We start from the raw sequence: 27,122 nt of genomic DNA, 5'->3' as shown, positions 1-27,122 counted from the left end.
AAAGAATAGAAAATTTCCTCCCTAGAATTTTTTATAAATGGGTGAAGTCAAACACATCATGTTGTAAGTTCCTTCTCAAATACAGTGGAAGATGCTGTTCCTTCAGGATAACTAGTTGCTTGTAACAAGGTGTAAGTTCCCCTTCCATGTGCATGTGGGCTTCTCAGCACCATGAAGAAGGTACTCATTGTGAAAACTAATTCAACAGGATAGATACAAGAGGAACTCACCCACAGCTATTAGACAGCACCATTCACATTTCTGTGTTTTTACTAGCTGTTCCCAGCAGTATGGTCCATTTCGTATCTGGATGAGGATGTATCCTGCTGAATTTAGATCCTAGTTAAAAATATTAAACATTGAATATAGATCAAATATTGCAATGCCACAGAAAAGAGAATATAGAGAATTTCCCAATATTATGTTAAGTGTTTTTCCAGTCAAATACATTTCCAGGTTGTATATCTATATTGAGATCAATGAGCTTATTTTATGATGGGAAAAAAAGAGTCATTTTCCTTAAATAGCAGTTTGCCATTGTAGGACATAATAACCTTGAATATTCAAGATGGTGGGAGTTTTTTTTTCATTTGACCCAAATGGCATTGTTCAAGCTCTTACTCAGATACATATTCACCAAAATCAAAAACCATTAGGTTTTTAATGCATAGATAATAAGGCTCAATCTTGCATCTATTGAAGTTGACAAGATGTTTCTGCCATCATGAAAATACAGCTTTTAGTGCACACATGAATTAACATAGGTGTCCTTGGTACATATTTATACATGAACTGTATGACAAGTATGGCAGTCCAGCATCTCTAATTTTTTGCAAATGAAAGGACCTGTGTCAGTTCCAAAAGAACATTTATATTCAGCCACGAGAGCATAGACATCCTCCCTAGCTCTTGAAAAAGATAGATATATGTAATAAAGCACATGAACTACTGAATTAGATTGTCAGTAATGTGCATTTTGAAAGGACCCTGAATATGCATTGTAACATGGTCTATAAAATATATTTGTAAGAATCTGTCAGTAAATAGGAAAAATTCACACATCAGAAAATATGGAGGGTGTCTGCCTCAAGTATTCAAGGTTAACTATTCCATTTTCATTTCAGAGATTATTTTTGTCTTGATGTATGAGCATTAGTATAAGTGGATGCATGTCAACGCACAAATACTTCAGAGAGGAAGTGCTAACTGATTGTTACAACAAAATATTAAAACAATAGTGGCTAAAGATACTTCTTTCTAAACATCTCTTATGGTACACTGGAACTGGTTTCATAGTACTGAGCTATCCTAAAGGGGTGCACTGAGACCTAATTAATATTTGCAGCACATCATGTCTGGGTGAAAAAAGCTAATAGAATCCTAAATTATTAGTGCCCACGTCTTCTGTACTCTGACTTATGAGGAAGTGTTCAGGTCGTCATAAAGCATTACTTGGAAGCATGGGGATATGGGCTGATACACCATCTCATCAATTTGTACCCAAGTCTTGTTTTTAATAACAGTTTTCTTTCAAATTACTGACAATCAAAAAATGCATCTGGAACCAGTATTGTATCTCTGGAGTTCCTGACTTTTCGACATGATGATCAAACCTGAGACAGTTTTATTACATGAAAAGCAAGCACTCTTCATACAAATAAACAAACCAAATGAACAAACAAGAAGATGAAGGGATGTTAAAAGTCAGCTCAGGTGTATTTGTCCTGTAGTTTATGAAGGAAGGAAAAACTAACTATAATTGGTTTCCCATGTTAATAGGTTGCAAAAGGTTGGTGTTGCTTCCTGCTAAAATACTTTAAAAATAGTATAAATAGCTATAAAGTTGGTATCAACACACTTAGAGATGAAGAATCAACACATTAGTGATAAAGAAGTCACATCCATCTGCGTGTGGTATACCACAGGTGCAGGACCTGAAGCTGCAGCTTGTTGATGAGTATTTGACATCTTACAGTTGAACAACATCAGTTTTGCAAATCAATGATTAAGGTCCTGAGTGACTTTTGGCAGCAACACCAAAACTACATTGCCTGCAGCTGCTGTAGGAAGACTGTGAGAAAGAAAAAAGGGAAGGATGTGAAACAGCTCCTTCTGAACGAATTATTTTTGATTCAAAATCACTTTGTTTGGTGTCAGTTCCAACAAGCATCAAATGGCAGAGAGGAATGTGCTGCACACCTGGAAGTCTCAGCAGTGGCAGCAGGACCAATACCACCTTTCTAGAGATCTCTGCAGAGCTCCTCTCTTCTCCCCTAAAACCGTGCAAGAGAAGCACAGGGCAGTGAGACCCCCCGTAGTTCTTTCATGGTTCCCTTTGCTACTGTTGACTATGTAAGTTCTGAGGTACTCAGAATCGCAGTTGCTTTTATTTCACCCTTGGTCTGAGCACTTAGACATGCACAAACATGTACTAAATTAGGCTGCAGGAAGCTAAAACTCCCTTTGTTAGTTGGTGTAGAGCAGGTGATAACTGGCTTGCATAAGGATACTTTCGCAGAGATACGTTTCTTCTTCGTAGCTGATTGCTGCTGGGCGGTGTCAGGAGTTTGCTCATCTAAGACAATCAGTAGATCCAGCTCACAAAGAAGGTAAGCGCAGACTGACTGGAGTATGTGCTTCTGGAGGAGTGTGGGGGATTGATTTGAATCAATTTCACTTGGTGTCATGGTGCTTCTAACAAGTGTCCTGGGGGACCACTATTCTCCATGATCCATGAATCTGGTATGACTGAGGGTTACAAGTTACTATGTGGGGCTCATATTGCAGGAAGTCAAACCTATCAAGCAGCTTGCCAGTCAGAGGAAGATGTCTAAGGGCCATCCTGGCAGGTCCCAGGCATGGTTTAAGAACACGGAAGAGCTGAGCTGTCAGGTCCTGTCTCCTCTGAAAATGCCAGACTGAGCTAGAAACAGTGCCTGAACTCTGCCCTGACCAAGATGGTTTGGATGCACATGGGATCCAAAGTTCAGGCCTAATTACCAATAATCCTGATGACAGTTAATTGAAGGACTCTGTCAGTTTTGTAATACTATACACTACCACACTATCCATTTACTGTGGAAATGACTCTATTTTCATGATTTTTTTCCTGTCCTTCAGACTAAAATTATCTCTGTTTAACAGCTGGAGAGGAAGCAGAACTACAGCAATGTGAAATGATTTGCCTAAGGCCATGTCATGTTTCTTTCAGAGATATAAGTACATGAATTCTTATTTCTTGGCTCTCAAGCTAGTTCTGGACCCCATTTGTATTCTCAGACCTTAATCAAGTGACCATTTTTCTATGTTTTTACAGATTTTCCTCCTGACACAGCAATAAATGGGTGCAAGCATTTAAGTAGCTCGCTAATCTTCAGGTTTGAGACACCAGTGGAACATAGTTGAAATAAAAGCCAAAGTAATTTTTTAAAAAACAAAATTAACATAAAGAAGAAACTCACTCTTCTGATACAAGTACTTCTGTGGCCAGCTGTTAGGCAGCCCTGCTAACCCTGTTTCACAAAAGTATTTCAAAGAGTATTCATGATGAGAAGTGCTGCCGAATGGTCCAGTCTGTGTAGAGCAAAGCACTTAATTCTCAACTTCAAAGAAATCTTTGATCAGATTGTTCACACAAGCATTACTGAAGACTTGTCATGGCTGATGAGTCCAGGAAGTATCAAACAAGGAGAGTATGCATAGATGATCTGGTGGTACTGAAATCATGAGAATCTTCCCATTAATGTATTAATAAAGCGACATCATTATGTTTAATTTAGGTAACTAATAAAGAGTTATTTGCCATATGCTTTTAAAGAAAGGCTGAAGTACCTTCACTTAATTGAATATACTTGACTTGCTGGGGTCCCTAAATACATTTTAAAATAAGGTTCTAAAAAACTTACAGCAAAGAGACTTGTTCCGTAGTTGCCAGAAGAGACTATATTAAAACAGCTTTAAAAACTTATCCAACAATCCCCCCAAACTCATAATTTTCTTGCACTTTTCATACCATGAAACTGTAGCATAAAGGTGAATAGAGGAGTATTTAAGAAACTGATGTTTGCTTTTTATCATCCCAGTTTACTTCCACAGTAGAAAAGAAGCTGAAATTATCTAGGAGGCTGTCATTTAGGAAATTATCCATAAGAATAAAGCACACTTTATGTAGAGAGAGGGGAATTTTTAGAAATGGTCTCTTTGAAGCTCCTCAGATTAGATAGAACAGATTTTTCAGGGCTGAGAAATGCAATCTACTGTAGATTGGAAGGGAAAAATTAACTAATCATATGTCTCATAGGAGTCCAAACTAATTTAAAGCTTAAAATGAAGCATCACTGCAGGTTTCTCAATGGGCATCTGTGTCCAAAAGAGCAAACAAGTCATTACAGGGAATGGAAAGAATAGCAGATACAGTGTGATAGAAAAAAATCTGTCATTGTTTATACTGACACTGCAGCATCAGCTGCATGGTCTTGGTAACTCCATGTCAAAAAGGATACCACAGGGCTAATTAGAGTGGTTTCAGGAAAAGCAGTGAATCAGAAAATGATGATCAATCAAGGGAATGGAAAAAACTCTCCCATGGAGGCAAATGAAAAAGACAAGAATTGTTTGCTTTAATGAGGAGATAAAAATATTATGAACTAGCTTGAAGCTTTCTGTCTACACTACTTTTATAGACAAGAACAAGACAACGTTCAATTAAATTAAAGGATGGGCATACAAAAGTAATGAGTCTCTACACTGGACATCTAATATAACCTTTCTATTCACCAGCATGAGGAAAATGATGAAGGCTGACAATTGATAGTTGGAGTGTCACTAGATAACAAGCATCCAGAGTTGCAACTTTGTACAAAAGTCTCTGAAAGATACTTTTTGGGGATTCACAAGATCTCCATTACATCAGGAAGAAATCTAAAGCGTGTGTAGGAGGAGAGTGGAAGACGCAAGGTTTCCCTCGTCTGCTGTCTGCAGAGGTCTTACATGTTCTGAAATACCTTGTCCTGACTGATAGCTAAATTGAATCCTAGGTCTGATTCAGCTGCCATTTTCTTGGTTTGTTCTGGAACACATCAAAATACTAAACTCTTGACCTTGCCTTTGTCTCAAATACATTAGCAATCAATCATCATGATGCAAAATACTAAGGTAGCATGTGCCCGATGATGAATTTCAGACGTGAAATTACAAGGCTAGAACTCTCCTTCAAGTCCTGCTTGCTATGACCTGCACTGTGTGTCAGGAGAAGAGCTGCAGAGCCTCCTCCCAGGCCACCTGCAAAGGCTGTACCTGCTCCAAAACCTCTGGGCTGGATTCTGAGCAGGTCTGACTCAACCTATGTTCCTTCAGCCTCCTGTAGTCATCAGTTCTGACCAAAGCTTCCGCTCTGTCCTCCTACAGGCTCTGCAGTACAGTGAGCATAAGGATTACAGGAGGTTCTCCCAGCAAAGAAGGATTTGTTGTGCAGTAAATGTCTTGAAGCTTCAAACAGGAGAGGCTTCTGTAAAACCTTGTCAGAGGGAAGTGTCCTCTGGCTGTAGGTGCTTGAATTTTGGAGGTATCTTTGCTCTTTTTCCGCAGGGAGATTGCTTCATATCTGGGACAAGGGCAGGGTGCTGGGAATAGTCCATTTTAGTGAGGAGCAGGTTAGCTGAGGGTAGAAGGAAGTAGTCTGAAACCATTTGTGTTTCTGGTGTCTCGGATTAAAACACATCAGAATACAAATTGCTCTATGTACAATAGTATTTCAAAATAAAGCAGTTATTTAAAAACAAGTACAGTTTTTCCAGATATAATTATTCCTAATGTGGCATTTAAATGGTGGACAATCACCCAATAACTGCTTTTGTTCTAGTGCAATTACAGTCTGGTTTATCACCTGTTAGCTTCTCAAGCTAGACCCTGGGCTTTATGCTAGGGTTAATTTTAACCAGCTCATGACTGCAAACATTTAACAGCTTGGTTTACAGTAGGATTTGAAAAGGTGTTAGTAAACAGTGCATGTTAAATTAAAGCTTTCTCTAACAGAGTCTTGGTGGAGTAAGCACAGCCACAGGGTACATAAGGATAACAGCTGCCAAGTGAGCTGAAAGATTTTTCACAGTGGGGTATCCCTTTCTCCCGGTTCCCAGCCTGGCAAGATGGATATGATCTGGCTGCCAGCATGTGCCACTGCCTGAAACTCTTACATGTCAGAAAGCTGACTATTTGCAGCACCCAGTTTCCACACAGCATGTGCACAAGGAGGCCAGATTTTCAAAGAGCAAGAGTTTGTCTCACAGGTGGGGCCACATCACTCAGACTTCCAGGGATTTATGCAATATCAAGGATTCATTTCCAGCCTGCTACCTTCCTGCCAGAACATGGTCACCAGACTCCCTAGGGATGATGGTTTGGCTTTTCTTTAATTGTGGCTTCAATTTTGCATAATACACTCCTAGACATCTGGCCCTTGGGTTAACTTTAACATATGGTAGATGTTGCACATTCCTTAGTAAATTGTCTGCTAGTGTGAAGCCAGGAAGAATGCCCCAGGAGAAGATTGTGTCTTTGCTACATGAATGTATGCAAAGCAGTTGGAGTAAAACAGCTTCTCCTCAGTGGAATCTGTCTCAGAAAAGAACATACCCATGTAAAGACAGCTTCAAGAGCCCACCCAAGTGAATGACCATGGGACACTCCCATTGTGCCTTCCAGAACCATGGGACAGGGTGGCAGCACGTGGGCTGCAGCCCCTGCTCATCCCTATGGCAAGTTTCCCTCCTGGCATGTTTGCACAGGTGGCATTGCAGTCTGCAGTTTTCTTTGGAAGGGTGTGACTAATTGTTTACATCTAATTGCTGTGTTACTCTTTTGTCATCAGTTGCAAAAGCGGGCAGACCTTGCATCTCGCACCTTGCCCCTGCTGGTGTATCTGCCATTAGTGTGGGAGGCAACAAGGCGACACCCACGGGAGCCCAGGCATAGCCAGGAGGACATGGCAGTGTGGGCAGCCCTGCACTGAAGCCATCTTACCTGATGCTCCCCCAGGGCCACTCCTGCTGTGGGGCACCGGACACCCTCGTGCAGCGCCAGGTAGAAGTCAATCAGGAGACTGTTTCAGGAGATTGTTTCTGTCTGTCCCGGCCACCCAGTGAGCCACAGCCTGCTATCTCCCAGGTTATGGCATGAGAAGACAAAGAATTCAAAAGCAGTGTTAAACAGATTTTTCTCCAAGTAAACCCCAGTCCTAGGAGCCTGAAGCATAATGGCGCGGCAAGGCAATTATTTTTTCCTCCAACTGCTAATCTTTCTTAGCTTCTGGCCTGTCTTTTTGCTGATTCGCAGAAAGGGTGATTTGTAGGTGTTTATTGCTGAAATTTGAAGTGATTTAAAATGAATGCTTAAATGTAGTATGACTTGCAGAACTAAGTTATTCATACATTACTAGTTTTCTAAGCAGTTAATACTTTTTAAGGACTCTTATAATTTATTAGCACACTTCATATCTTATAGTTTATGCAGAAATGCCAATTAAGCCACACAATATGCAGTCAAGATAGATGAGGATTAAGTCCCTACAGCCATGGGAATAGCCGAGATGCAATGACCTGAAAATTGTATCCTTAGCTCCTTTGCCTGTAATTAACATAAATTCACCAGTAGAGTGCCTTTCCTCTTTTTATTAATCCCTTATCTCCAGTCCTGGATCTCTGTTGCTCAATTAGGACAGATAGCTTATGCTTTCTTGATTCTTTCAGATTTGACTTCAGATTTGCAAGGACTGCCTGACCAGGCTTGATAAGCTGGGGAGCACGGAGGACAGGATATGACCATCCTGCATATGTGCAGTAAATTTCCAGTTATGCAGAAAATGCCAAAGCATGTAACCAACCAGCTCTTCAACTCATATTTCTTGTGCATTCATTTTCCTTGCACGTTTCTGAATATGCTTTATGTTTCCTCTTCTTACTCAGTGTTAGCCCTTCCGCACTTTGTTTAGTTCTTTGCTGCCTGCTGGCCCACAGGTACAAGACGCAGTGTAGGACTATGGAGGATGCCCTTTTGTGCGTGGAGCAGAAGCTGAGAAGGAAGGACTCATGTCCTTGTCTGCAGTAACACAGGCATGGTTCAAGATAGGATGACCAAAATATTTTAACATGGAACAGAAGTGATTGCTTCAATGCTGTGCCCCTGGTTTCCAGAGGGGTCTTAAAATTGGTAAAACATTCCCTTAACAGGTTCTGACATCCAGGAGAACTAGAAACCTACAGCTAAATGAAATGATGGAGAAGGTAAGAATCAGTGTGCTGGGAAATAAGGCCATGAGTCACTGTGACAAAAGGATCTCTAGGAGTCACCAGCTGACAATGCCATAGCAGGTCTATGGAAGGACATACATCTAGTGACTTAATGGGCAAAACTGATAGGATTAGAGGGGTGCTGAGAAGCAGTTGATTAGAGTCATCTGTTTAAGATGGAATGACATTAAAGTAGAAGGTCATAGAATTTAAGGATTAGGAATATTAAGCTTAGAAAAACAGCAAACTCAGAAGTCAAAGCTGCTAGACAATTGTCTTTGGCACAATATCAGTTACTGCATCAGGGGAAGAATAGTGGCATGTGATTGGCATAGGTATGTAGTTTGAATTTTGAGCCATGTATGGAGATGTGTTTGTTCTACTTGTAAAATGACCAAAATATCTTCAATTTATACATGCTTTTTTTTTTTTTTTTTTTTTTTTTTTTTTTTTTTTTTTGAAAGGCCTTTAATAGCTAGCCTGGGAAGGCAAAGATTGTTAAAGAATCTTTTTCTCAACATCCATCTTGATATGTGTCATCAGCAACAGACAAGATGAGAAGAAAACAGAATTTGCTATTCAAAGATTGCTGGAAAATGCCATGGTACTCATCTGAAACATGTTACCATTTATGCAGTGACAGGGGAACAATTAACTGCTAATCTAAGGTGGATCTTGTTTCTGATTACAGTACTTTCAAACAGCTAACATAGACATACTGTCAGCTGGATCTATGTAGTCTTGGCATAAAGAGAGAGGTGAAGGTAGGAGCAGATTATTTTTGGTCTTTCCAGCAACCCTTGGGTCCCAGTTTCTATTAACGTAGGAGTTCCTGTGTCATGATGTCGTGTCTCTAACCCAATGTTATGGCATGGCCAGCCCAAGAAGGGGCAACTGGTAGTTGCTGTAGTAGCAAATCTCACAAGTGATGGTAAAGTAAGATATTTTTCTGTTTTGAACTACTAGATTGGGAAATAGCACATGAAGTGGCCCTTAAGGTAACTGATGTGCTGTGGACAAGACACTGATCTCTACTCCTGCCAGGCAGACCATAAATCATCCTTAAATCATCCATCACTAGGTGCAGTTCCCTTCATAGCTGCTTCACCTGATCCCCAAGTCAGTGAGAGTTGCTGTTGGAGCTCAGACTTCTGCTAGTGCTGTTCCCTGCTCCTCTGAAGCCAGCAGCAACAGAGTTCTGCTGCTGGTAGCCTTTCTGATGGTCCTTTCAGTCACTTTTTTTCTCTGTTACCTGAGCCTTTTGCAGAATAAATAGCAAGTTCTGAGGTAGATGAAAGATGAGGTTTTAAAAGTACAAATCCATTTATCTCCTTGGCAGTATGCACTCCTTATGGCTGGTACCTTTTTTCATTCTAAAGTTGAAAAATCTGGCAGTGTTGTTCCAAGTCCAATTGGTATTGGTGAAATCCTTGCTTGTGCTTGTATTTGCTTTGCTCCATGCTGTGTTTCACTAGATGACTAAACATGCTGAGAATGTTGTGGTAAACATGCCAACTATCTTCAATATTTGTGAGTGAGTACCTTCCTAATTCCTATTTGAAACAGCTTCTGCCTATATACTCTTCGCTGGTTTCTCTCGGTTCCTAGGTTGATTTTGTAATCAAATCAGCATGAAATCAAACAGAAAATTATAATTCTGTGAGTGCACTAATAAACAAACACATTAACCATCTCAAATAATACTGTGGTAAAAATATACATATTTTCACAGCTTAAATTTAGTGAACATTGAGTTTGAATAATAAGTGAGTGGAAAAATTACCACATACACAGGAAAGGACAGAAGAGAGGCAGTCAGGTAAGAAAGAAAAATGTCTTGGAAAGCAGTAAAAAATCTTCAAAAGGAAAACATTAAAGAATTGTTGATGCAGAAAGTCAAAGAAATAAACAACAATTAGGGATTTAAATACCTATTCAATATTATCTTGTTACAAAAGAACACCTGCAAAGCATTGACTACTGAGTCTTTTTACAGTTATTTATTGGTAGAATTAAAAAAAAAAAAAAAAAGAGAAAATTGCTACTGCCAACTGCGGTTAAAAGGAGTTGACAAATTGACACTAAGCGCTCCCTCACATGGCGACTATCCACACTGTTATTAAGTCAGCCCATCCTTGCAGATGCTTGTTCAGTGTTACAATTCTTAATTTCTCCTCAGTTTGTTCTATATTGCTCTGTACAGATGCAGTAAAACACAATTCAACACAATAGACTGAATTTACCAAAGGGAAAGCAGTATTTTCCTAATGTTAATTTTAAAAGTCATTAAAACTTAAGTGTATAGGTGCTGACACTTCTCATGCTGACAAAGTATTAGTATTTATGAAGTGGGGTTTTTCTACTTTTTATAATACTACAGAGCCTGAGTCAATATACTGTAAAGTGTAAAACCTTACAAGATGTTTGTTGAAGATTTAATCCCAAGACTTTGTTTGGACCCTCTGTTGTCAGACTGACATACAAAATATTATTGTAGTGAGATAAGTACATCAAACATCCTGTTATGGCAGAAGGAAATCTTACATACATATTGCAACAAGCAGAGGATTATAGCTGTTGTATTGTGACTTCACCTGCTGACTGACTTCAAATGAGATCTAAATGCCCATGTAGCAGAAGGCAGAGTGTATGACCCAAAATAACATGCCAGGGAGTGTTTATTTTGTCTTACAGTGGAAATTCAAGCTAGGAACTATGCAATATTTTCATAAAAATGGTAGAACCATCCCCATCTTGTTGTCCCCATCCTTCCCCCCACAAAGCTGTGCTCTGGAGAACTTGAAAAACATAACCCAGGGGACTTAATGTGCTTTAAAGAAGTGTCATTTATTTAAAGACAAGCCAATTGGGGGGTGGGGGTGTATTTTGGAATGCAATGCAGCTGTGTGTGTCTGGCTCTGCTTAACCACAGCTCGTGTGAAGAGTTTTTGTGTGTTTGAAATTGTACAGCTACAGCGTGCTGCCTGTCTTCCTCTACGGTTTCCTGAAAAAGCTTGTTACAGTGTTGCTTTGCTGCAGGAAAATTTCACTCCGTAAGTGAGGCAGCAGAATATAACCCGTCCCAGCTCTGTTCCCCATTTATAAGGGCGGCAGCTTTTCTTCTGCTCTGAACCGCAGCTGTGAGATTTCATGAGCCACAGAAACAGCTCCAAAGAAAAAGACTGAAGAACCTGAACTTCTGGCAAGACCACAGGGCACCAGCCTCATCCAAATGATTCAGGTTCAGCTGGAATCATGTCAGAGCATTTCTCTCCATCCCCCTTCTTCCCCTGAGGGCAGAACAAAAATATGTTGTACTTGGTGATCAAATCCACTGGAAGGTGCAACAGGATAAAGAAAGATAATCTTTTCCTTACTTTAAACTGTGTCCCTTTAACTCCCTTTCCTACTCCCCCCACCACCAACACTTTGAGCCCCAGCCAGCTGGATCATCATCCTCTGTTGATATCCTAAATGCATAGTTAGAAATGAGTGCATTGTGGTTTGCATTATTTCATTTGTTTGTTTCTGTGATGAGTTCTTATTTCTAGAAGCAGCATTTTCTTCCTGGGGTTTAATTACTTGGGGTTTTAGTAAATGAAAACCTCTTTTATTGATAAACAATAGCAAATAATGACAGTGAGAAGCATATTAAAATATTACATTTAACATTAAGTGATACCATTTTTTTTTCCCAATGGACTATCCTTTCCAAAAAAAAAAAAAGCCATTGTTTTGACTGAAACTTTGGGAATTTTTTTTTTTTTTTTTTTTTTTAAAGCCTGCCAATGTTAATTGATGTTATTCAGCTACCCTCATTTGCTTGGTTTGGAGTTCTATTTAATTTAGCTGTCTTGATAAAGACCTCACCCACCAGGGAAGCTCCTGAGCTTTTGCAGCTGTATTTATTCTGGTCTTTTATAAAGTGGCTTATCTAACAAAAAGTAGTTTCCAACATACAATTTATGTTTGTGAAGTTCCCAAATTACAGCCTGGCCCCCTTCATTGTGCAGAAGGAAAGGCTTCCTCGGCACTGTAACAAAAACCAGAGTGTAAGGAGGCAGCACTAGCACAAAAAGTGTTTTGCAGCAGTGCTGATCAGCATGTAGTTTGATACCTGAATTTGGTTACTCTGGAACGGTGAAGGCCACCAACCTCAACAGTACCTACTGTTAACTGGTGAAAGGATGCCCCCTGCAAAAATTCTCTTAACAGAAAGTTTTCATTGATGTACTTGATTTGTTCAGGTCAGTTTTATAGAAATTCTTTGGATAGTACCTCTAATCAGTTAAAATAGCCTTCTCCTTTGTTTTGTTTTGTTTCTGATTTGTATGAAGTTCAAATGTACATTAGTTAAAGCAAAATAGCAACAACCTGATGACAGTCAGACAGAAAGTAATAAGCTCAGCCACCTGCCTTTTCTATCAGTCTGATAGATTTCCTTTGAAGCCAGAGACAAAACTGCCACTGACTTCAGAGATGGATTGTACACAAATGATAGAAAACCACAAAATTAGTAATACATAGGGTTTTTTCTTATCTCAACACTATATAATTTTAGGAACTCTGGCTTCTAGGTCAAAAGAGACAAAGGTCTCACAGGTTTGGAATCTTTTCTAAAAAAATTATCTCAGCTCTCTCTATATATATGTAGAATACAATTAGTTATGCTAAAAATATGTTTCTAACAACCATTTTTAATCCTGTTTGGTAGAGTGCTTGTATAGTTAGATCATGTTATGCAGATTGTAAGCTTAGAGCTGTATGTCTTTGCAAGTACTTCTTGTGGGGTTCAGTAAGCTGACTTAAAATATTGCAGTCTTCCGTGCCATTCCATGAGGATGTCTGTCTGTCTGTCTGTCTGTCTGTCTGTGATGCACCCGCTTTGCAATCAGCCTCGCTTTACAGGGCAGGAGCATTGATCATACCTGGGTTTTCCCTACACAAGAGAGAAGTAAGCACTCAAGGCAAAATTGCCAGCATCTCTTTCTTTCTCTTGGTATGAAATGCAATGGCGAAAACCCCACAAAGTAATCACCAAGCAATGGAGCCAATTCAACCTTTTCAAGACTAAGTGTTACTTCAGAAAATGTAGTCTTTCTTACAAATAAGAAAACTTTTAGTAACAAAGGTCCAGGAAAAATCATTCCTGTTGGTTGATGTTCTCTCGATCTTTTTTATAAATTGGTGTTTTGAGCATATAAAAAGCCAGCATTGCAAATACCTTTTTGACAAATTAATTCTTGGTGAAGTTGCCATAAAACAATTTTAGTCGTTCATTTGGTGTCCTGTGAAATGTAAAATCCTTGACAAAACTTCTCTGTTTGCCTTGTCCTTGTGGTAAATATCCCCCAAACAGCATCATGGTATCTTTCCTTGAGCCTTTGGAGATATATGATTAGTGTTGAGATGTCATGCAGCATCAGTATGAGTATACCAGCTTATTTGCTATGAATTTTTGTAGTCTAGTAACAAACTGGCAATCCAGCTCTTCTGGCTGAGGACCTTCTGTACTCATTTGGTTCCTCAGTATTCAATTTATACATCAAACAGTGAGGCAGTAGTTACTGTATGAATTTTTCAGGCATGTCCAACGTTAATTGTACTAATTACACTAAACTCTATGCAAATTCTCTCCCTTACTGCAAACAAAAGGACAGTGAGGTCAGCTCTGAGGCTCTGCAAATCACACCCGTCATGTTCAGTGGGTACAGGAGGGATGGTTGAGGTTATGCCCTCTTTTACTTGCACAACTCGGGACAAATTCACTTGGATTCCTCCGCATCTCTACTTCCACATGAGGAGGCTTACTGGTCTACTGCACAAACCAACATACTCACTCTTACTCTGTATTTATATTACATTACTTGTGCAGCCTTCCTGTTTCTGTATGAAGCAAGACTGATGTGTGGGTGAACAAACACCCTCGTCTCCTCTTCTGGATGCTGGGAGTGACATTTATAAATCTTTAGACTTTTTAATCAAAAAGACAGTTTAAACAAGCCACTGCTTATCCCAAAAGGCACTGTGGATGATAATAAATTGAAGGAATGATAAATCCCTGGATAGATCTTGCTGCTGTGTCCATGTTACTGTGACTGGACACAAAGCAGCTATTAGCCTGGGCTGACCAGCCGACTCGGCAGGGCAGGTGGCAGCTATGGGAGTCAAGAGGGAGATCAAGGCTCTGGAGAATACAAATGGGCTGCAGCCACTAATTTGTATAAGAGTGTAGCCCACTATGAAAAGTAAAATGATTACACTGGCCAAAGATTAAATATAACATTTAAATCAAGGTATTTAACTATTTTATATAATAATATAACACCTACATACCACAATCTGGCAGACAAAGTATGTTGGTGTTTTTGTTCTCATAGGAGGAATAAAAGCAATCCCTTTTTTAAAATTGGAGTGAAGAAAATCCTCTTATTTTTCTGTTGATTAGTTACCTAGCATGAACTTGCGAAAGAGAGCACACTGGGGCTGAAACAAAGCTGGGAATGCTTGAAGTGTTGTTTTCTGGGGTTTTTTGCATCTCCACAACTCCAGAGAAAACAGAGAAATAGAGTATTATATTTCCAATTCAGAAAATGCTTAAAGCCATACCTAACTAATTTACTGTGTCAGTGCCCATAATAGCTGTGCTCTGTAACAGAGGGAGGAGACAAGATGATGCATCAGCTTCCTTTCGTGGAGTTATGACTGTATTTACAGCACGCATTATGTTATGTTCACTACAGAGCATAAGCAGGTCTAGAGTTACCCCACCAGGGAGTGTGGCCCATTGAGTTATCGGTTCAGTTTTTGGGTACCTTTTCCACTTAACTGATTTAAGTGCATGCCCTGTAGTCCTGAGGGCCTTGACACTGTCGGTATAGCTAAGGGAATCTTTAACGACTATCTAGAGCTTTAAAGATATATTTGTATCGTACAATATGATGTGTCTGATTTTATCCAATCCTTTGATTTATATTTTACTTCCAATTCACTTAAAAAGAGAAATAACCTTACTCTTGCAATGTTATTACAAAATAAAAAATGGATGCTTTGGTTTGAAAATGTCAGAATAATATATTTGATGATTAAGGGAAATGAAAATGTTAATTTGATAAATTCATACTGAATTTAGTGATAGTTTCAGTCAACTCTAACATACATTTTTGGTGAAAAAAAAATTATGTCCGGCACTCCCTGTACAGGTCTGAAGTAAGTACAGTGAAATTTATACAGAGGATGTTTAAAACCATGTAATAAGAAAATAAAAATATATTGCCAACAAGTTACATGTCCTCTAGCTCCTAGGCAAATAATAATTTACATTCTTGTGGGGTCTTTAAACCAAATACCAAATAGCATTGGCTTTATTCATGTGTGAACACAATGTGTTACCAGATGACTAACAGATGACATTGTGACAGTGATATTAAAAGAGCTTTGAAGAAAAAGCTGAGATGTTCAGGTGAATGTTCTTCCAGGCAAAATATAATTACCTTGAAAGCTGTCTTAAGATGATTGGTAAATAAGTGAGTTTAGTTCTGACAGTAATTTCTGGAGTTCTCAGGACTGTGGATTGATAAGACAGTAAATAACTCCCAGGCTGCCAGGACTGGAGCACAGCTTGCAGCCATGAGATGCGAGGTACTCATCCCACAGAAGCTCACACTGGCAATGCAAATTCCCTGTAAACAGCGTGACGGGTCAGCATTGTAGTAGCTGACTTTTTATGCTAGATTAGCTCTCTCATTGCATGAAGGGTCAGGCATTGTCTGTTCCCTCACAGCTGACATAAAGCTGGCAGAGACTCCAGATTGCATGTTCATTGTTGAGTCGGGCACAACAATGTGGTTGGTTAGTGCCCAGATTTTACTGAGTATGGAAACAAGGCCTAGCTACTGAAAGTCGGCAGTCCCCCAGAGCATCTCCGGATGCTGGGGAGACAAGATCCATACAGCTCCACACTGGCCAATACCCTGAACAGTAAATTTTGACTACCTGAAGGTTTGAAAAGTCCCTTTGTGAAATAAATTATAATGTGACTCTATAGCCCAGAGCTGGCCACATGAGTAGGCATGAAGTAGCTGTTTCTGAAATGCCAGTTGAAGTGTAAGGTAGTGTGTCTAGTTTGAGATAAAACCGGCACTTTTTCCAGCTGCCTGTTTATGCTAAGAGCTGTGTAAACCTCCTTAGAAGTTTTTTCAGGGTAATTTAGTAAAAAATGGTACAGCAGATTCTGACTACTCTTACTGTAGTTTGAATTGAGTCTAGCTCAATTTATCATAAGCTTGGGTAGTTAAGCAACACTGAAATCAAGTGAACTATGACTATTTCATAATTAGGATGTACACTTTGGTACGCTTTCTTTAAATCTAGAGCAAGAAGCCAAATCAAAGTGAACAATGGAGACAGATGAAGCAAGGAGACATACAGTGACTCAGGTGATCCCTGCTTCCTCCTCTCCTTCTGACCAGTCGTCATAGAGCAGTTCTGCTTCAGGTCTTGATTTTAATTGGAGACCAGCACAAAGCGCAAACTCTCCTGAGGCTTGCAAACCTCTCTTTCAGCTAGAGCTACTTGTCCACTCATCTCTTCATGACAGCCAAACTAATTACCATTGCATGTCTTCCCAAGGGACAAAAATTGCTTGTCTGCCAAGACAAAAAATTTGGAAGGCTGTGTAGTGATATAACCTGGGGACACCTACTGTATTGATGTATTTTAAGCACAGAGCTCTGCTAGTGATTTGAATTCAGAGTACATCATTTGGTAATTGGGTAAAACCAAACTGGTCTCTTCGGACTAATACAATCCCGTGCAGGAGTCAGGACTGATTTGACTGGCCCTGCATAGCTTTTGTAATGAAGACTGCTGCTCTGTTACTGTGATTTTACTTCTTAGGGGAAATTATTAGAGAAGCTGGCAAAACGAGCAGCACTAGAAACTGGAAGTCACCAGAGCTGCTGGGACCAGCAGGTAGAAGACATGTTAGAAGAATGACAGCTCAGGGCTATGCCTCGCACTGCCATTTCCCCCATCCCCGTGATCCCCCACCCTCCCAAGGAGAGTGCAGAGTGGTCCTGCAACACCCAAGCAGTTCTTGGCCCTTCTGCTAGGCACATCGTTAGTGGCCTAATGATGTGGACCTATGGAAATGGGACTGGCACCACTGCTTTTACATGGGTCAGTCATAGATATCTCTTCTGCTCAGGAAAAACCTGTTTCAGATTTGGATAACAAAAGGTCTCAGTGAATTGCATTATTGGCACCTGTACTATCCAGTCCATTAAATGGACTGGCCCAGAGTCTGATTGCAGTTCCCTGCATGTAAGCCTGGCGCTACTCCAGAATTACAGCAGACTAAATGAGATAAAAAATTTGGCTGGTTGCTTTCAATTCTTCAGCAGTCCTTTAAAATCAAGAGGTTTTGCTGCAGCTTTTCCTGTTTTGGTGGAGGAACTCCTCCAGGTGGCCTGCAGTATGGCACAGACACATTGGTTCTAAAAAAACACACATTACCAAACTCACTCAAAGCGGTTTAGAGATGCGTTACACCCTCCTGTTGACGGCAGATAGATAAATAAATGATGACAGGTAAATAAAAATAGTGGGCTATAACCCACTGTAATCTAGTAAAGGTGCTTTTGAGACATCCCCCCTGTAGGAAAGATTGCTGTCAATATCCTTCAAGGAAGCCTCCAAGGTTTTGTTACGAGCTTGTAACTCAAGCCATATCTGAATGCCGTGCTGGAAAACTTTAAATGGCATTTCTGTGCTAAATAGCTGAGTTTAAACAGCATGCTGCTTTTCTATGCAAGTTTTGCAGTACCTGTTGGAACACTGTCCTGATCAACTGAAATCTGCGTGTTCTATTACTTAAAGCAACTCTCTTAATGTCTAAATACTGCTCATTTTTAATCTTTGCTTTGTGTGTGTGTGTGTTTATATCTGTGTGGAAGCCTAAAACAGCATAAAGCACTGCCTATTTTAAGCAGTTTAATATTGATAGAAAACAAATTTAAATTTTACAGAAAACTTTCTGAATTTTCATGCATTAAAACATATCAAAGTGTCACACTGTTTATTCTGATCTGTGAGGAAGTAAGTACTAGCAATGTCCTAATCTGATGTGAAGAGGCGACTGGGAAGTGAGGCTGGTGGGAAAAGGAAGTCGTCTGCTGTGTGAAAATGCATTTAATACACTTGTTCTAAGCTTGAAGGAGGATCAACTTCCTTAGACTAAGAACAATAATTTTATTCCTAAAGCTAAGGAACCTTTTCTTTTGTGGCCGAGATCTAACCTGGCTTCTTGATGCTAAACAAACAAACAAGACATAAACGATGAAGTCCTTTGTTTTAGAGTGGCGACACTGTTGGTTGCTCAGGGTCTTGAACTAGTGATGTGCAGTCTATCAGTTTTCTCTTTTCCTTTTGGAGTAGAAACAGAGGTTCGGTAACTTTTGGGGAATTTGTGTATATGTGTTTGTTTCATTATTACTAATTCTTGTGTATCACAAAGAATGCCCAGGCTGGGCTTTTGGGTTTTTGAGAAAACAGACTCACTTTCAGCCCTTTACATTTTTCTGACCAGGTTCTAGCACTATCTTGGAATAAGTTGCTTCAGGATATGAGACCACATACGAAACGAGTTTTTAAAGTTCTGTTGGGCTCCCTTTTGTGATATAACAGCTTTAGGGGGCAGAAAAACAAATCCTGGTAATACCTCCCTCCAAAGCAGGGCATCCTTATTCCATAGTCCTGTCTTGGCTATGTCTATGTAATTGCTGCTACAATTTGAATTCAGTTAAAAGCTGGTCAACCTCCCAAATGTTTCAGAAATGTCATTCATTTTCAGATATGCTTAGAGATCTGTCATCCTAATATAATTTTAGTCTGACACAAAAGTCCATTACACTAATTTTTCAGCAGGAATCAACCTCTTATGCATCATCAGATTATTACTGTTCCTAGGTTCATTTTGCAAAGATCTGTTCCTTTTCTGTATCTGTACATAAGCAGCCATGCTGAGCACTAGCACCTGCGAGCCTCAGTACTGGCTGGGAAAGAACTTCTTCACTGTATTGGAAACAGCCATAAATATTGAATATACTTCTAAACTGATTGGAATATTGGAATATGCTGCAAAAAGACAGGTCACCTTCAGGTGCAGAGTAATGATACCAATTTTCTGATTAAAATTAACTTTGCCTGAAACACAATTATCATTAATGGAGAAAATGGTTATCTGTGTATTGTCAGCTATTGAAATGATATCTAAAGGTCTTTTCATCAACAGATTTCAAAGTTTATGCTTCTGAGGTCATTCTGAGGACTTGCACTTGTACCTCCGTTTAAGTTTATGCAAGTCCATTCAGAAAACAGAGTGATCTGGATGATTTAGGTATTGTAAGTGGAGAGGTGTATGTATATGTGCAAGAGCGAGCTCAGGTGTTAGTGAGAGTGCTGGAAGATGAGCTCTCAGGGGAAGTTCTATGGGGGTTCTAGGTCAGCTGGAAGAGGGGTGAAATCTGGCCACGAGAACAAGGCAGAGAGGTTGGAAGGAGGAAGGGGATATTAGCCACTTATGCTTTTGGCACTGGCTAAAAGAAGTCTTGCTGAAGTCTTGCTGATTTGAGTAAATAAATGTTTTCTTCTGCTCAGAAAATCACTATTTGTAAGTGAAGAAGGCTGCATTAGAGGCATGTAACTCCCATGGTCAGTTTTCCCTCTGACCTGAAATCACAGCAAACCCCTGGGTTTTGACAGATGGCTCACGTCAGAGACTCACAGTAGGATCCTGAGATGATTATGCACAGGGCTGGAGCCAGTGGGGAGCTGAGGGCCCAGACGGACACAGGCAGTGAGCACTGTGCTAACTGCTGGGAGCAGGCAGATCTGGCAGTGATGCTAGAGCCCACACTTTTTTTTCAGGATTTGAAGGACTAGGTGTCCATGGAGCAGCCTCCAGCTACCAGCATTTTTCTCCCTCCCCAAGAAGCAACCACAAGAAATGAATCAGAATATTTACAGACACTTAGGATGTTAGCTCAGCAATAAAACAGAAGCATCCAGTGGCAGATTCACCCGCATGGCTCCTCAGCCATCCCGCCACAGCATTCCCTGAAACTTCCCCAAAATGTCCTAGATGGAAATTCTCTCCGTATACAGAAATGGTTTGTTTTGTTTAAATTGGTACAGCATTTTTCACAGCATCAGGGTCATGTGTTTAACTTAGAATTTTCTTCAGTACAGAAATGTCAGCACAGACATGAGGTGCTGTGCAATTGATTTTTCAGGAAGGGCAAGTAGAGTCAGTGGGGGGCAAAGAGCAAGTTAGCAGAAAACATAAAGGCAGGATGATAAAACTCTGGAGTATGCCGTATGCAGAAATCAGTGTCTCTTAGTATTCAGTAGCCAGCTGGAGAGTGTGATGATACAGGGGAGAAAACTCTAGCCATCTAAAATTAAGTGAGGCAGGGCAGACAAAACAGTGACATTACAAGAGCAGTATACCTCCTATTTGAAGTGATTTTACGTGTGTGAAGACCACAATGTAGTCCAGCGACTATGCTAAAGCCTGCTAGCCACCTTTGCTGTAAAGTGTAGTGAAGACAGTTTTCCTCTTGCAGCTTGTCTTTAGCGGGACCGGGCTGCGAGATAACGAACCGAAAGTAAAAACCTACGTACAAACAAAAAGGTTTCATTTAGCTGGGAGCGCAAAGCCACAGTCCTAACCTCAGTTTTGTTGCTGGGGAGTGTTGTGCTCTCAGACACGTTTCCACGCCTCGTTTACTGCACACGCATGCAGCGTTAAGTCACTGAACGTTTCAGAGGGTCCTTTCAGCCGGGACAGTCCCGCTCCCAGGGGGGAGGGCAGGGAGCTGCGCTCCGGGCAGCGGTTCCCCGCGCGGGGACCCGGCTGAGGCTGGGGCAGCCGCTGCCGGTCCGTGTGGCTGCGCAGAGCTCGGGAAAGGAGCGCTCTTCCTTGCTGCCATCTGCCTGGTTAAACCAGGCGACAGCCGTCCCAGGCTCGCCGGGAGCCCGGCGGTACCGCACGGCGGGTCAGCCCGGCTCAGCCCCGGGAGGAAGGGGAGGAGGGAGGGGGCCGGCCCGGCCGGCCGCGGGGGTGACAAGGCGCGGGGCCGCGATCGGTGGGGGGGCTTTCTGGCGGGGCAGAGGGGTGGGGGAAGGCTGGGGCTGCCCGCCCGGCGGGGCCGGCCCCGGGGCCGCCTAAGGAGCGCGGCGGGCGCCGGGGCAGCCGCGCGGCGGGGCGCGAGCGGGAGCCAATGGGGGCCGGCGCGGCCGTGTGACAGGCGGGGCGGCCGCTGCCCCCGCCGGGCGGCCGGGGCGGGGAGCCGGCTCGGCTCGGCTCAGCACGGCACAGCGCGCCGCGCCGCCCGGCAGCAGCGGCAGCATCCGCGGCTGCGGGGCTGACACACGCCTCCATCCTCCTCTCCCCCGGCAGCCGCTCGCACACGCCTCGCCGCGGCGAGGGAGGCCGGCGGGTGGAGCGGAGCGGAGCGGGGGGCGCCGCGGCAGACAAAGCAAAGATGGCAGGGATCCTCGCCTGGTTCTGGAACGAGCGGTTCTGGCTGCCGCACAACGTCACCTGGGCGGACCTGCAGAGCACGGAGGAAGCCGCCTTCCCGCAGGCGGAGGACCTCTATCTCGCCTTCCCCCTGGCCTTCTGCATCTTCATGATCCGGCTGCTCTTCGAAAGGTAACGCCGAGCCGCCCGCGCCGCCCCGGGCTCGGCGGAGCTGGGCGGGCCGCGCGGCTTGCGGCGGCCGCTCACCGAGAGGCAGCCGGGGAGCGCTGGCTGCCCGGCGTCCCCCCTCCTGCCGCCGCTTCTCTCCCGGCCTTGCCGGGCTCTTACGTTTTCCCTCCCCCCTCGGCCGGTCACGTAGCGGGCCCGGCGCAGGAAGGTGGAGGGGCTCGGCGGCAGCCGGCGCTCCGCTCCCGCTGCCCGCCGCGGGCGCTAGGAGGCGAGGTCTCCCCGGGAATGGGCGCAGCCCTCGCTCCACCTGCGGCGGCCGCGGCGCCCTGGCCCGGCAGTGGTGGCGGGGTGAGTGGAAGAGGAGAAGGGCCCTCCGGCACCGATGCGAGCCGGGGCCCGCCCGCCCGCGGGCCGCTGCCCACGGGCTGCGGCGGCGTCCTGCCCGCCCCCCTCAGGGAAGCGCCGCAGTGAAGCGCTGCGGGGCCAGGGCGGGCAATTGTCCCGGTAGGAGAGTTTGCCCGCACCGCACCGCAGGGCTCCCGCCGCAGGGTCACTCTCTAGCGAGCAAAGCACGGAGGGGGCGGTGCCGCGCGCACCCTGCGCGGCCGCGGGGCTCGGCGTGACTCCCGCCGGCTGGCCCCGGGCCTCAGCGGGGAGCGGACGGCGAGCGCCGGCCCGGGGTGAGCCCTGCGCGGCGCAGCAGGGCCGGCGCGCGCGGTGGCGGCGTGGACGGCCCGTGCCATGGAAGTACCGTCGGGAGCGGCAGCTCGGTGGAGAAGCGCTCCGGGCGCCGTTCATCACCGAACCAAACTCGCCGTTCTTTGAGACTGCTGAATTCAAAGTACACGTTTCACAGCCATATAAATGCATATATATGTGTATTTAAGCACAAGACGTCAAACTAGCGATTGGTCAGCAGCGACTATTGTCTGTGGGTGCTTCCTTACTGGTATTCGACAGAGGCCGCCTGTCACGGGGAGGCAGCCGAAGCGGAGCGGGTTGCTCACTTGCGCCGGCTTCTGTGCCGCCCGACAAAGGTGGTGTTCCCTCCTTCTGCAGAGAACAAAAGCACGATTCTCTCTGCCAACACCTACGTGTTCTCAGTGCTGTCTTCCTAGGCAATGCTAATAGCCTAGGGTAGTCAAGGAAGATAAAGGTAAGACCAGTAGTTACCACGTGCCAGAGAAAGGCTATAAAGATGCTTTAAAAATTCTAAAATAGCTGATTTGCAAGGTAACACTCTGCATCTCCTAAGCATTCCACTGCCCTGATTAGAATATGGCACCTGTGACGTTGGTTTGTGAAAAACTTGGCTGTTTTCATGACTCAGTTGAGAGGACCATATTTGTTTTAAAAAATAAGCGGTCGTGGGCTGTTGTTAACTTCTGTGTTGCTTTACTGATTTACTGAAAATGACAGCAAAACTTGTGGTCTGCCTGAAAATCTGAGGTTATCAAAAGTTAATTTAAACCCTTATCCTGAGTTAAATACTGCAATATAGTTACAATTTGAGTGCCAAGTATTATTTAGATAAGGTCAAGTCTTTAGTAGTTTCTCCTTTGCAGTCTGTACAATGTGTACTTTTGAGCACTAAAAGTGGGTGCATGATGTTGCATCTCTTGCCATCTGAACTGCAATATGTATCGCAGCAGGGCTGCGTTTAGATGGAGGAACAGTTAGTCAGACAATTTCAGCCTAAACTTAGAATCGTATTGTTTCTGGTAGTTCTGATGCGGCTGTTGTTCGCATCACCAGAAGCTACTGTAATTATTTAGTAGTTTGTATCCGCTCCCTCTGGTTATTTTTCTTCATTCAATTAAAGTACTTTTAAATTTTTCAGTACATTATATTTTTAAGTGTTAGTTACACAGACAATCAGTACGTTTCCATAATCTCTTATATTCATTAGGCTAATTTCGAAATTTAGATCTGGAAATGTGTTCTGCTAGCCTGGTAGTAGGTGAGAGACCTCCAAAGAGGTTTTATTAACAATTATTTAAGCATTTTCCTTTTTAATTTCATATCAGTTGCAAAACTCTACTGTGAGAGTAGAATCAGGCTGTGTGGGATTAATCCACGCAGCATGGTACAATTGTGATTTTTCATGTAGAGCGTTTTATTAAAGCAGATTGAGTAAAAGTGACTGGACCTGCTTTCACTGATCAAAGCAGGGGGATTGTCTTTGACTTGAATGGGGGAAAGATCAAGCCTTATTATTGCTCATTAGTAATTCATTTTGTCAGACCTCTGTGCTTTGTTGGGAGCCACAGAAATGCTTCATGCGCATCATGCCAACTGTATGAGTTTCAGTAAGGCCAAATGCCGGGTGCTGCACTTCGGCCACAACAACCCCCAGCAGCGCTACAGGCTTGGGGAGGAGTGGCTGGGGAGCTGCCAGTCAGAGAGGGACCTGGGGGTGTTGATTGACAGCCGGCTGAATATGAGCCAGCAGTGTGCCCAGGTGGCCAAGAAGGCCAATGGTATCCTGGCTTGTATCAGAAATAGCGTGGCCAGCGGGGACAGGGAAGTGATCTTACCCCTGTACTCGGCACTGGTGAGGCTGCACCTCGATTACTGTGTTCATTTTTGGGCCCCTCACTACAAAAAGGACATTGAATTACTTGAGCGTGTCCAAAGAAGGGCAACGAAGCTGGTGAAGGGTCTGGAGCACATGAGGGGAGACCTCATCGCCCTCTACAACTACCTGAAAGGAGGTTGCAGAGAGCTGGGGATGAGTCTCTTTAACCAAGTAACAAGCGATAGGACAAGAGGGAATGGCCTCAAGTTGCACCAGGGAAGGTTTAGACTGGATATTAGGAAGCATTTCTTTACAGAATGGGTTGTTAGGCTTTGGAATGGGCTGCCCAGGGAGGTGGTGGAGTCCCCGTCCCTGGAGGTGTTTAAGAGTCGGGTCAACATAGCGCTGAGGGATATGGTGTAGTTGGGAACTGTCAGTGTTAGGTTAATGGTTGGACTGGATGATCTTCAAGGTCTTTTCCAATCTAGACGGTTCTGTGATTCTGTGATTAAAGGCTTGCAATTATTTCAATTGATAAAGCTATACAAGATCTGGAAGGAAAAAGGGAGGGCTATCTGTTAAACTGAGAATTTTTCATTCTTTTGTGTATTAAAACAGCTATATTTTTTTCCTTTCAAAACTCAAGTTGTGGATGACTGATGCTGTACATGTTACATCCTGGAACGAGCTTTTGCAGATGTGTAACAGTTCTCTGTTTTTTCAATGGTAGTAACTAAAGAAAAAATAAAAATAGATGCTGTAATACATTTAAAAAAAACCCCAGATCTACTTTAAATCCATGGTTGTACTGCAGTATTTGTAACCAATGTATTCTCTATTTTGTGTTGTAAGATACCTAATACAGGTGCTCTTGTGAATCTTTACACTGGTAGGTAAGCAGCCACAAGGTGTTAAGAATCTGATTACTTATTTTATAGCCATTATTTTCAGACTCCTTCACAGCAGCTGAGTGCTAGGCTGCTGGAGCAGTATGGTTTTACTTACCTTGCTATGAAGGGTGACTAACTTTATGGATCTTTACAGTAGTAAGAAATAGGTACAGGGGGAGCTGTGATATGGACTTTATGTGTCTTTGCTTACAAAGTTCTTGGTATGTCTAGGGGATAAAACTTGCCATGCTAAGGGTTAAAAGTTGACTTTATATATATTTATATTATATTTGTGTGTACATATTAGCAGGTGGAATTGAAATGACTGAACTTGGAAATCTTGTTCTATGCATATTCACAGAGTTTATCCTACTGGGATATTTTTTTGTTACTGGCTTGGTGAGTCAACTAACCAAGCAGGAAGAGAATCTAGCTACCTCTGAATATTTTTTCTTTTTTTTTTTTTTTTTTCTTTTCAGATAAACTACTTTTTGTTGATTTCCTTGTCCTGCCATCCCTGACCAGCACTCTTGAATGAAAGGAAAAAGTAGATTAGAACATTAAGTGTATGCTGAATCGCTTCGACAATTGGATCTGATGATGATGAGTGCTCTTGAAATAAGCTTTGCTCTGAGGTATAATCTCATAACCATGAGATTTAGTGGATCTATCTACTGAGGCCATCATAGTTATGGATGAGGTGCTAAAATACCTTAACAGCCTTTTCTCTTTTCGCTTCCTTCTCATTCATCTCTTTCTTTAAACACAAAGTACATTTTAGAAAACTATAATAACTAAGCACGAAGATAGCGTTACCTACTATTTTGGAAGATGGCAGAAGTTTAGCAATGCCGTGGTAATGTGGGGACATATTTCTTCATAGTATCCATCCATTTTGTGTGTCTTACTACTTTTTAAAGGCATGTAAGCAATTAAGGATCCCCTCCTGTACTATGCAATGCCTTCACCTCTAAGGAGATAACATAAGTGCTCAATAATACCAGTCTCTGTCTCCCTGGATCCTTTCCAGACCCTTTCTAGTGTGGGCAAGACAGGTGAAAGCTGAATTGAAACTGGTCTTAGTAATAGCAGGGTGTTTGGCCTAAAAAGATAAAGAAACATCTGTTATTCTGGGCAAATACAATTTTTCTTCTTTATTTTATGGGATCACATAGCTCTCCTCCCTCTGTGCTAGACCTCACTGCTCAGAAGCAGCAGCCTTTCCTATCCTCCCAAACATGTCATCTGTGAGAGGTGTGTGGTTATATGGAAACAATGTTCACTCAGCAATCAGTGTGTCTCTTGGACTCAAAACAAGAGAGTAACACACCGCTGCTTTAGAGACTTCTCTCAAGGGAGAAGTTGGCTGAATCCTCTGAAAGAAGTGCTAACCAAACATTTCCGACGTGGTCCAGCAATTATCTGAGTCCGGTAGTCTGATATTACTGCTTTCTTTATAACTTGACTCATCTACTGAAGTTTTTCATATCTCATCTTTGCATTGTAGTTGCAGTATATTTATTTCCCTCACCTTGTAAGCAGCAGTTTGGGCTCAGATCTAATGAGATTGCTCTATAAATCAGCAAACTAGGCTTATAATGCCTTTAGTGTCCTCTGGCATTGACAGGTGGGGGGTGGGCAGTTCTCAAAGATGAAGCTGATATTCCTCAGTTGACGGAATGGCTCATATGGTCAGGGATAGCTTGATTATATAT

At 42.6% G+C, this 27,122-nt stretch overlaps 1 protein-coding gene across 2 annotated transcripts in view; it reads left to right on the top strand.

Moving 5' to 3' along the window:
- The first annotated feature begins 21,610 nt into the window (after positions 1 to 21,610).
- CERS6 (ceramide synthase 6) overlaps positions 21,611 to 27,122 on the top strand; it is a 135,679-nt gene continuing 130,167 nt past the window's right edge. For both annotated transcript variants that reach the window (XM_074873302.1, XM_074873301.1), the window contains exon 1: positions 21,611 to 22,002. In XM_074873302.1, coding sequence (XP_074729403.1) covers positions 21,833 to 22,002 — 170 coding nt within the window. In that variant the 5' untranslated portion in view covers positions 21,611 to 21,832. The remainder of the gene's footprint in view (positions 22,003 to 27,122) is intronic.

Source organism: Strix uralensis, chromosome 6 (assembly GCF_047716275.1).
Source record: "Strix uralensis isolate ZFMK-TIS-50842 chromosome 6, bStrUra1, whole genome shotgun sequence".
In the NCBI taxonomy this organism is placed as follows: Eukaryota; Metazoa; Chordata; class Aves; order Strigiformes; family Strigidae; genus Strix; species Strix uralensis.
The sequence above is the reverse complement of the archived record's forward strand: the minus strand, read 5'-3'. Positions and strand labels throughout refer to the sequence as shown.